At 37.9% G+C, this 12,453-nt stretch overlaps 1 protein-coding gene across 1 annotated transcript; it reads left to right on the forward strand.

The window, feature by feature from the left end:
* The first annotated feature begins 9,163 nt into the window (after positions 1-9,163).
* On the forward strand, positions 9,164-10,108 carry LOC126003435 (AP-3 complex subunit sigma-1). The gene has a single exon (XM_049769631.1). It carries the CDS (start codon positions 9,173-9,175, stop codon positions 9,752-9,754), a length of 582 nt encoding a protein of 193 aa, XP_049625588.1. The 5' UTR covers positions 9,164-9,172; the 3' UTR covers positions 9,755-10,108.
* The last annotated feature ends 2,345 nt before the right edge of the window (positions 10,109-12,453 follow it).

Below are 12,453 nucleotides of genomic sequence, written 5' to 3' on the forward strand. Positions count from 1 at the left end.
AAAATCCTGACAAATAGGATTTAATGCCTCATTAAGAAGATCATCCACTACGGTCAAGTAGGTTTTATCCCAGGAATGCACGGCTGGTTTAACATCCATAAATCTATCAACATAATACTCAACATCAACAAGAAGTAAAATAAAAATCACATGATCATATCAATAGATGCAAAGAAAGCATTTGATAAGGTCCAACAACCATTCTTGATAAAAACTCTAAGCAAGATGGGAATGAAAGGAACCTTTCTCAATATAGTTAAGGCCATGTACCACAAGCCAGAGGCAAATATTGTCCTCAATGGAGAAAAACTGAAAGCCTTTCCTCTAAATTCTGGCACAAGACAATGCTGTCCTCTCTCACCACTCCTATTCAACATAGCACTGGAAGTACTTGCTAAAGCAATTAGGCAAGAAAAAGATATCAAGAGAATCTACATAGGAAAGGAAAAAGTCAAGTTCTCACTGTTTGCAGATGATATGATACTCTACTTAGAAAACCCCAAAGTCTCTATGAAAAATCTTCTAGAAACAATAGACTCATATAGCAAGGTGGCAGGCTACAAACTTAACACACAAAAATCAATGGCCTTTCTATACACCAATAGTAATAAGGAAGAAATAGACATTAAGAAAACAACCCCATTCACAATAGTGCCACACAAACTCAAATATCTTGGAATCAACTTGACTAAAAATGTGAAGGACCTATACAAAGAAAACTATAAAACTCTGCTCCAAGAAATAAGAGAGGACACGCGGAAATGGAAACACATACCCTGCTGATGGATTGGCAGGATTAACATCATTAAAATGGCAATACTCCCCAAGGCATTCTACAGATTTAATGCTATCCCTCTAAATATACCCATGACATTCTTCAAAGAAGTGTATCAGGCAGTTTTGAAATTTATTTGGAACAATAAACACCCTCGAATAGCTAAAGCAATCATTGGGAAAAAGAATATGGGAGGAATTACTTTCCCCAACTTTAAACTGTACTACAAAGCAATAGCTATCAAAACAGCATGGTATTGGAATAAAGACAGGCTCTCACATCAGTAGAATAGGCTTGAATACTCAGAGAATGTTCCCCAGACATACAATCACCTAATTTTTGACAAAGGAGCAAGAGATCCTAAATGGAGCTAAGAAAGCCTCTTCAACAAGTGGTGTTGGCACAACTGGCTAGCCACTTGCAAAAAATTGAACTTAGACCCCCAGCTAACATCATGTACGAAGGTAACATCCAAATGGATGAAAGACCTCGATATCAGACCCGAAAGCATAAGATATATAGAACAACACGTAGGTAAAACACTCCAGGACATTGAGACTAAAGGCATCTTCAAGGAGGAAACTGCACTCTCCAAGCAAGTGAAAGCAGAGATTAACAGATGAGAATATGTTAAACTGAGAAGCTTCTGCACCTCAAAAGAAATAGTGCCCAGGATACAAGAGCCCCCCACGAGTGGGAGAAATTATTCACCCAATACCCATCAGACAAGGAGCTAATCTCCAAAATATACAAGGCACTGACAGAAATTTACAAGAAAAATCATCTAATCTCATCAAAAAATGGGGAGAAGAAATAGACAGACACTTTGACAAAGAAGAAATACAAATGGCCAAAAGACACATGAAAAAATGCTCCACATCACTAATCATCAGGGAGATGCAAATCAAAACAACTATGAGGTACCACCTCACACCCCAGAGATTGGCACACATCACAAAGAATGAGAACAAGCAGTGTTGGTGGGGATGTGGAGAGAAAGGAACTCTTATCAACTGCTGGTGGGAATGCCGTCTAGTTCAACCTTTATGGAAAGCAATATGGAGATTCCTCCAAAACTTGGAAATCGAGGTCCCATATGACCCAGCTATACCACTCCTAGAAATATACTCTAGGAACATAAAAATACAACACAAAAATCCCTTCCTTACACCTATATTCATTTTAGCACTATTTACCATAGCAAGACTCTGGAAACAGCCAAGATACCATTCAACAGAGGAATGGCTAAAGAAACTGTGGTACATATTCACAGTGGAATATTATGCAGCTGTCAGGAGAGATGAAGTCATGAAAATTTCCTATACAGGGATGTACATGGAATCTATTATACTGAGTTATATAAGTCAGAGAGAGAGAAAGACGCAGAATGATCTCACTCATCTATGGTTTAAGACAAATAAAAGACATTCTTGCAATAATAATTTTCAGACACAAAAGAGAAAAGAGCTGGAAGTTACAGCTCACCTTATGAAGCTCACCACAAACAGGGTTGAGTTTAGTTAGAGAAATAACTACATTTTGAATTATCCTAATAATGAGAATATATGAGAGAAATAAAAAGCCTGTCTAGAGTACAGGCCAGGGTTGGGTGTGGAGGAGGGAGATTTGGGACATTGGTGATGGGAATGTTGCATTGGTGATGGATGGTGTTCTTTACATGACTGAAACTCAAACACAATCATGTATGTAATAAAGTTGTTTAAATAAAAAAAAGAATATAATATGGTTGTCCTGATCATTATTTCCTCGGGTAATTAGAGTATATGATTTTGATAAGGGAAACTGATTTGCATTCTAGAAGTAAAAAATTCAAATTAATTGTCCTAAGAGTGATTTTGCATAGTGTTATATATAACTTAGCATTGACTTTAATGCCAAACTGCAAACTCTAGTGAATGTATGAACTCATTCTGGACTGGTTTGTCAAATTAGAAGAAAGAAGAAAATAAGTAATGAGAAATTTGACAAAGTATTACTATAAATCTGCATGATATAACTTCTGAGTAAATGGGCTAATGCTCAAAAGTGAAAAAAATGGGAGGGGGTCACAAGGTAACAATTCGAATAACTTTTATGGACAGTATAAGGGCAAAATTCATTGATATATCAATGATTCAATGAATGCAAATGACTTAACTTATTATGTGAGCTCTTTAAGACATTTTACGGGCTGGAAAGATAATATAGAGAGTAGGGCTTTTGTCTTGCTGGGGACCATCCAGGGTTCATTGGTTGGCATCCCATATGGTCACAGCAGCATTGCCAGGAGTAATTCCTTAGAGTAGAGCCAGGAGTAAACCATGATCATCACCACGGGTGTGGTCCAAAATAAAGACAAAACATTTTTAAAAGTTATTCTAAATAATGAAATTAGAGTTGGAGTTTTAATAAAATTGAGGATTTCTTATGTTTTCTTTCTAAACATGATGATTCGTATTTTTTCTTTCTGTTTTGTGAGTAGAAATCAGCTGTTTTCATTTATAAATATTTTATTGAAAATGAAGCTGGCTCTTAAAGAAACGAATGGAATTTTTGCTTTTCTTTGAAAAGATCAAATGTTTCTTATCTCACTTTTTAAAATATAAAAACGGAACTAGTCTGAGGTTGTAAATAAGGTTTAGCAGAACTGAGATGCCAAGATTAAAATTTTTCTCCTACATGATTATTTAATGTGGTCATTACTAAGGGAAAATGCAGTTCAAAAATAAATTTGAAGGGGTTGAAAGATAGTGCATTTGCATGCTGTAAGACCCTGAGAATTAGCCTTCCCACCAGGTACTGTTGGAGCTTCAAGAGTTCTTGTTCACATTGTAGATTCTGTGAGCATACAGACCACTTGGTACTTACTGATCACAAAGCTAAGAATCTCTCTCTCTCTTTCTCTCTCTCTTTCTCTCTCTCTCTTTCTCTCTCTCTCTCTCTCTCTCTCTCTCACACACACACACACACACACACACACACACACACCATAATCTCTCCCATCTCCTCAATGCAGACAGTGATATGTATTTTGGCTTTTTTTTTGCACTCTCTTCAGTAGTTCACCAGTTCACTACATAGATGAATCTGACCAATACTGCCAAATAACCAAAATTAAAATAACAATGGCTATACTAGTTTGATAAAAAACAGAAAGGTTTGGGGGCGGAGAGATAGCATGGAGGTAGGGTGTTTGCTTTGCATGCAGAAGGACAGTGGTTCCAATCCTGACATCCCATATGGTCCCCGAGCCTGCCAGGAACAATTTCTGAGCGTAAAACCAGGAGTAACCCCTGAGCACTGCTGGGTGTGACCCAAAAATCAAAATAAATAAATAAATAACAGAGCCTCTAGTATCTAAATTTTAGGAGCTTTCCAAGAGGTTTTTCTCTTCTTCCAAATCTGAGAGCCCCTGGATTGAATTTGGGAGTCCCACTCTCAGGTATATACTAACTCTCAGGTAATTTTTTTACCCTCAACACTTAGAGAAATCTTATGTCAGCAAAGAATTTTCAGATTCTACATTTATTAGACTCTTCATAATCCTCCTGCCTGGAAATGGGAGCACAGTAATGCTTTCTCACTTATACAGATGATGAATCTATGACTTGGGTAGTAAAATGATTCACCCAATTTGATCAGTCTCATAAAGGCAATTTGAAGCAAGACATCTGCTTCTAAAGCATATACCCAACTGCTGTTGAATATACATAAAGCCAGCAACATACAAAAAGATCTTGTTGGCTTGGATCTGAGTATGTACCTGATTCTTCCATTATAGTTCCCAAAACACTTGCTGAATGATGGCCAAACATTTTCTTGAACTAATTAATAGAATATCTAAAGTTTTGCACCCTAGAATGTTCCCTTATCTCAAAAATCCCCTTCTAACTCTAATTGTTCTCCTTTGCACTAATTTGATATATTTTACTACTATTTATTGGGCTTCTGTAAATGTCCCTTATACTATACACTACTAAAGGAGTAACTTAGGTTTCTCTAAGACAGAGCCTGGAATCTGTACTGGAAGCATACTTGAGGCTGCCCAACTTCCAATCCCTCAAGCCAGCAAGCTGCCCTGAACAGCAGCCAGGAACCCTCTCCTGCTCTCTCTGTGCTCATGTTTGCAAAATATTTTGAGACATCCCTGCAGAAAGATAAAGAAGCTCTCCTCTTATTTACTCTCTTGCTTATTGTCTTTCTAAAGAACAAAAACACATGTTATTCCCAGCATTTGGAAGAGGTTTCAGGAAATGGTTTTAGAATTAATGAGTGCTTGAAACTGAAAGCTCCTGCCCCCTGAGGTAGGAAGTTTTCTAGTTTATCTAGTTTTCTAGTTTTCATCCATGTGCCAAATTGCATGATATTTTCTAAATCACCCACTAGCCAATTTGGTCTGGTTCCTAGTTTTATTTTACTTTACTATGATTTTCCTAAACATATTTCTTTTCTGCTATTAAGTTTTTCAATTTTATGATTAAGCAAAAAAAAAAAAAAACAACATCCAACTGTCTCTGCTTATTTGCTTGAGTGAAAGAGTAAGAATAGGACTACACCAAAGAGCAAAGATGCAAAAGGAAAACAATAAGTCCTTTCTCAATATTTGTTTATGCCATGGTCTATTTTTCCAATCATTTATTGGGCTTTGGAGACCATCTCCTTCAAGAAGGAGGCAAAGCATAGGACATGAACCTCATGTCTCATGGCTTTGAAACAGCAGAATAAATGTGCCTTTGGCTAATAGAGATGGAGCATTCCAAGTGTGCGGTTTCATTTTTATGAAGAGACAGAATTGATATCTTTAGGAACGGGAGTTGTTTTCTCTGAGGGTGTATTAAAATGTTTTCTGGCATTTAATTTAGTGCTAATGAAAATGGCAAAAATAAATGTGCATTAGTCTATTTTATTTGAGACAGGATCAAAGGTTCCTCAGACATGCTGAACACACCAGGGGTTTTACCAGCAGAAACAGTGACAGATAAATAGGAACCTGATATAAATAATCAGTATGTGTGATCTGAGTTCCAAGAAGAAAAATTATAATTCCTTTAATTTTACTGTGTACTATAACTTATGTAAGTTGCTGGACTAAGAAAAAGTAAAATAAAAACATACGTGTAGAACTTTGAACATACCCTTTTACTATAGTGTTTATTTCACCAGCAACAAAGCATCCTTAAAGGACCTAAAAAAAATGAGGCTTCTAAGGACAGTGTTTGACATTTGATTGATTGCATTCTAATATATTTTCAGAGGCAAGTGATTGAATGTTTTCCCATAAATCTGGCTCACCAGTCCTTTTGAGTCACTGTGTATGGCTTTTCCTTGATGTCTCTTAATTTTGCTTTGATTAGTTGATAGAATTTTCAGTTGTATTTCCTAAGTCATCCTTTGGGGACTTATGTGTAAAAAAGTCAATAAAGCCTCTCAGTAAAAACTCCTTCCTATTCCCTGGAATCAGAAGAATACCACCACAACTTTTGAGGGTAAAAAATTCACATATTTATACCTTTAATCTTATTATACTCTGCATGCATTAAGAGCACAATGAATTAGAAAGACAGTGCCTCCAATGTCTTCTCTAGAATTAGAAAGATATTGTTCCATGGTCTCAGAGCTAGCTGGGACTGGCATACACCACTAGCTAGACTTCATCCAGGAGTGCAGGAGTTCCCATTAATTCTAAAATAATTCTTTAAAAAAATAAAGCTAAGTTTCTCTTCCTGCTCTTGGTTACTTTGTATGATAACCATAGATAGCAGTACAGTGGTGAACAGTAGAGGTGGGGGACAGGAGCTGTAATTAGAAAGATTTGTCATCCCAAGGTTTATCAAGATGATAGCCAGAGCCTGTCCTATTTTACCTAACTTGAGAGCCATCTTTATTCCAAAGAAATATGTTGGACACTGATTCCTTTCCACCATCCCTTTCTTTTGATTCCTTTACACAATCCTTTTCTTTAATACCTTATAGTTTTCCTTTCTTCCTTTTGCCTTTCCTGTCTCCATCATCTACTTTTACCCTTTATCCTTTAACACTCATGGGAAATATTCTCCAAGTATTTGCCTGGGCCATAGAGATAGTATAGCAGGTAGAGTACTTGTTTTGCATGTGGCAGAACCGAGTTATATCCCCAGCATCCCTTATGGCTCCCTGAGCCCAGACAGAAATGATTCTATTCAGAGCCAAGAGTCAGCTCTGAGCACAGCCAGATGCAGCCCCCCCGCCAAAAGCCCAACCCTAAATTCTCAAACTCAGGTATCCTTGGGATAATAAGATCTGAACAGACAGGGGTTAGATAAAAGTCAGAAACTGGAGGTTTAACAAAAGACAATTTATAGGGGCCGGAGAGATAGCATGGAGGTAAGGCGTTTGCCTCTCATGCAGGAGGTCATCGGTTCGAATCCCGGCGTCCCATATATGGTCCTCCCGTGCCTGCCAGGAGCAATTTCTGAGCCTGGAGCCAGGAATAACCCCTGAGCACTGCCGGGTGTGACCCAAAAACCACAAAAAAAAAAAAAAAAAGACAATTTATAAAAATATGGACCATGTTATATGGATATGGAGAATAATATTCTGAGCAAAATTAGCCAAGAGAGATAGACAGAATAATCACATTCATTTATGGGATATTAAAAAAGAGGTAGAATGAAAATAATATACAGAGACAATAAAGGCAGGGGCCAGTAGGACTAGTCTATAATAGAAAGCTTCCCACAAAGAGCAAGGGGTACAATAATGGTAGAGATGAAACCACTACAACAATGATACTTGGAAAAGATCTGTCTGAAGAAGAAATGGATGCTGAAAAGAGATAAAGTGATATGCATCACACCCCTTTAGCAACAATATTGTAAACCATCGTGTCTAAAAGGAAAAAAAGAGCGAGTAAGTGAGAGAGAGAGTGAGAAAGAAATAGAGAAGAAAAATATATGCAACAGAGGCAAATAGGGAACAGGGCAGAGATGAGGGAAGAGAAATTGGGGGCACTGGTGGCATGAAAGGTGAAGGGTGTTGAACATTAATTGACTAAAACTCAATCACAAACAATTTGTAACTTTGTTTCTCATGGTGATTAAATTAAATAATTTATCTATAAAATAAAAATGTAGAAAATAAAAGTAACAATTGTGAATTATGTTAGGGCAGTGGTCAGCAACCTGTGGCTTGCGTGCCACATGTGGCTCTTTACACTTTTAATTTGGCTCTTCTGTGTGCCGGGCGGCCACTCCAGGAGTCATGACTCTGCTCCTAGCCTCTGTCAGTGCCCTTCCTGTATGCAGCCCCAGTGGCCGGCTCCACACAGCTCCAGTTGGGTCATGTGGTATGGGGGGGGGGGCATGATTTTCTGTATGGTGCCACACAGGTCCAGTCAGGTCATGTGGTATGGGGGTGTGTGACACTCTGTCTGGCACCATGGCGTTGAGGCAGCATCCTCTCTGCACTACAGACTGAGGAGCAACAGAGGAGAGAGCTGTGTGTGGGTCAATGGCTGCATCGTGGTGCCTGGTGAGTCACTGCCCAGCCTGGACCACGCCCCATTCCCTCCCCTGTGGGACAATATTTGTATTGGAGCCCTGTGAGCCAGAGCTTCATGCATTTTTTTTAAATCTAGGAGCCAGCAAAATAAGCTAGTGGCCAGGTTCTGAGGTCAATATATAACAGTACCAGTGAGGACTATTTGAGTGAACCCTGCTTAAATTATCCATGATGAGCCCCACTAATGTTATAATACTATTTACAAACACATAAGGTGCCATATATGCATCATCCACAGATGCCCCATAACAGTGCATCATCCTCAGTTTTGCTTCCTTATTATCAAAAATCAAAGCATTTTTTTTCTCCAGAAGGCTGTTCACTATCCAGAATTAACAAATGACCAGTGAATTAAAAAACTGTATTTCATGGTGGATGTTACTTCACATCTAAATCAGCTTAATAATATACTACAGGGGAAAGGAAGCACAGTTTTTTCTATGTTAGAAGAAGTTATTTTGTTTAAAAACCAATTATCTGTTTTTGCTCAAGATTTTGACAGAGAAACTTTGATTCACTTTCCAAGCCTGTTGAAACATCGCCAAGAAAATAATTCTGATATTGACATTATCTATTTTAAAACAACACTTTTAAATATGAGGGAAGCTTTTCTCAAGAGGTTTCAGGATTTCAGAAACAGCAAAGCGACGTTGGCCTTTGTTAAAAAAATCTCTGGATGCCACTGTAACAAAATTAAATTTTTATCCCTTTAATATCGACATTGGCAACTTTGAAATGCAATTGCTGGCTTTAAAAAAAAAGAACTGGCGGCGCGGCGCAGCCAGGGAGGGACGGAGGCGGGCAGCCGGGCAGGAGGGAGCTTGGAGGCAGGCCCGCCGCGCGCCGCCTGGCCCAGCCATGATCAAGGCCATCCTCATCTTCAACAACCACGGCAAGCCGCGGCTCTCCAAGTTCTACCAGCCCTACAGTGAAGATACACAACAGCAAATCATCAGGGAGACATTCCACTTGGTATCTAAGAGAGATGAAAATGTTTGTAATTTCCTTGAAGGAGGATTATTAATTGGAGGATCTGACAACAAACTAATTTATAGACATTATGCAACATTATATTTTGTCTTCTGCGTGGATTCTTCAGAAAGTGAACTTGGCATTTTAGACTTAATTCAAGTATTTGTGGAAACTCTGGACAAGTGTTTTGAAAATGTGTGTGAATTGGATTTAATTTTCCATGTAGATAAGGTTCACAATATCCTTGCAGAAATGGTGATGGGGGGAATGGTTTTGGAGACCAACATGAATGAAATTGTCACACAAATTGATGCACAAAACAAACTGGAGAAATCTGAGGCTGGCTTAGCAGGAGCTCCAGCCCGTGCTGTATCAGCTGTAAAGAATATGAATCTTCCTGAGATCCCAAGAAATATTAACATTGGTGACATCAGTATAAAAGTGCCAAACCTGCCCTCTTTTAAATAAACAATTAAAAAGGCCACTCCCAGGTAAAACTCCAGGGGGGGGACAAGTCATCTAAGTTTACCATGCAGTTGTTTACCAAAAATAAAGGAGAGGAGAGTCTTAACTTTTGCTCTTGGATTTAAGTCAAGGTACTGTATAGAAATTGTTTAAATCAGTATGGAAGCTCAGTGTTCCTTTTCTTGCTCAGTAATCTTAAAGAAATTGAGTGGTTCTGGTGAGCTTTTCTTTTTTCTTCCTAAACTGCATTCCTGTGTCCACCTAAGGCATGCTTCTGTGTATTTGCTATTACAGTATTTCAAAAAGTGTTTGAGACATTTCTTTCAATTATGTACAACCTGAAAATGTTTGGTGTTTTGTATGGTTCACAGTTGAAGCATTCCTTATATATTTCTGTTACATGTCGCAATTGTTTAAGAACCAAGTATGTATTGCATGAAAACATGACTTTTCTCTTAGTTGAAATAAACTCCAAGGTAACTGGACTTCAAAAGTAAAAAAAAAAAAAAAAAAAAAAAAAAAAAAAGAACTGTGGAGCTTGAAATTTGAATGTTTTTGTGTTAATTTAGAAAGATTGGAGAAACACAAATGTGAACTTAGTTCACAACACAAGTGGTCTGCTTTGAAAGATCTGGAGAAGGAAGACACATTGATTTTTAACACCTGGAATAGTATTCCTGACTCATATAATCAACTAAAAAAGCTGGTGTTTGCTGTTCTTTCCTTGTTCAGGTCTACATATTTATGCAAACAATCATTTTCAAGCGTGAATCTTATCAAGAGTAAATTGAGAAACCGTCTCATCAATGAGAACCTGGAATCGTGCCTAAAATAAAAAACAACAACATACAAACCTGACTTACTCAAACTATCCATGGAAATGCAAGGCGAATGTTCACATTAATGTTTGTGATTTTGTCAGTAATAGTCAAGATGTAATTTTCTCTACATTGTAAGGTAAATTTTATGGAATTTAACGTTATCAATAAATAGTATCATTCTAAAGTTTTTGTTTTATTAGTTGTGTTATTTGTATCCTCCCGACCTATGTGGATACTTACATGCAGAATATTATCAATAAAAACTTATTGAAACTAAAAACAGTGTACTATCCTATGTATTTTCAGTTTTAAAAATGTGGCTCTCGGGGCTGGAGTGATAGCATGGAGGTAAGGTGTTTGCCTCTCATGCAGAAGGTTGGTGGTTGAATTCCTGGCATCCCATATGGTCCCCTGAGCCTGCCAGGGGTGATTTCTGAGTGTAGAGCCAGGAATAACCCCCTGAGCATTGCTGAGTGTGACCCCAAAACCAAAAAAGAAAAATGTGGCTCTAAAAATAAATTTCAATCATGGTTTTGGCGAGATTTGGCTCAGTTGAAAAAAAAGGTTGCCGACCACTGTGTTAGGGGAACCATAACCTCATGGTGAACATAATGGTGAAGCATCCAAAATCAGTGAAAGGGAAGTAGTTATCCCCAACACTATGACTAAAGCTACTGCAGAAAGGCCTAGAACCTAGCAGCATACAGCAGCTGTGTACTCAAACATTCCACATGGGTATTGTCTTGTTCTTTCCTTCTCTCTCACTATCATCCTCTTCCTCCCCTTAATGCTCTAAATAAAATCATTATTCTCCAGAATCTTTACTTTATACACCAGATAACTCCATCTAGACTGATAAGGCAAATGGATGTCCAATTTCTTCACTTTCTTTGGCAAGAAAGCTGCTTCTCCAATCTATTGGTCCCTTGATGATTGGTAAAATGTTGATGGAGAATTTTTGTGAGGGGAAATCCTTCCTAGTTGAAGGGTCAAGTGTAGCCCCTGAAATCACAAAGGGGAAAAAGATGAAGATTACATTCCAACTTGATTCCCCAATAGTAAGATCTGTTTGTATTCTCAACCTCTCTACAGTGGATTTTAACTTTACTATCAAGTAAAACACAGAATATCGTGAAGTATGTTTCTAAGATACCTGCTGTCATATAACTTGAAAAAATTATAGGACTGGAGAGGCACAGCAGTAGGGGCATAGCAGTAGGGCGTTTGCATTTCATGCTGCCAACCCAGACTATGGTTTGATCCCCAACATTCCATATGCTCCCCCGAGCCTGCCAGGAGCAACTTCTAAGTGCAGAACCAGGAGTAACCCCTAAGCGCTGCCAGGTGTGACACAAAAAAACAAAAGAAAAAGAAAAGAAAAGAAAAGAAAAGAAAAGAAAAGAAAAGAAAAAGGAAGGAAGGAAGGAGAAGAAGGAAGGAAGGAAGGAAGGAAGGAAGGAAGGAAGGAAGGAGGAGGAAGGAGGAGAGAAGGAAGGAAGAAGAAAAAAGAAGAAAGGAAGAAAGAGAGGAAGAAAGAAAGAAAAAACAAAGAGAAAGAAAGAAAGAAAAGAAAGAAAGAAAGAAAGAGAAAGAAAGAAAGAAAAAGAAAGAAAGAAAGGAAGGAAGGAAGGAAGGAAGGAAGGAAGGAAGGAAGGAAGGAAAGAAGGAAAGAAGGAAAAGAAGGAAAGAAAGAAAGAAAGAAAGAAGAAAGAAGAAGAAAAAGAAAGAAAGAAAAGAAAGAAAGAAAGAAGAAAGAAAGAAAGAAAGAAAGAAAGAAAGAAAGAAAAAAGAGAAAGAAAGAAAGAAAGAAGAAAAGAAAGAAAGAAAGAAAGAAGAAAGAAGGAAGGAAGGAAGGAAGGAAGGAAGAAAGAAAGGAAGAAA

This window comes from Suncus etruscus, chromosome 3, assembly GCF_024139225.1.
Source record: "Suncus etruscus isolate mSunEtr1 chromosome 3, mSunEtr1.pri.cur, whole genome shotgun sequence".
NCBI lineage: Eukaryota > Metazoa > Chordata > Mammalia > Eulipotyphla > Soricidae > Suncus > Suncus etruscus.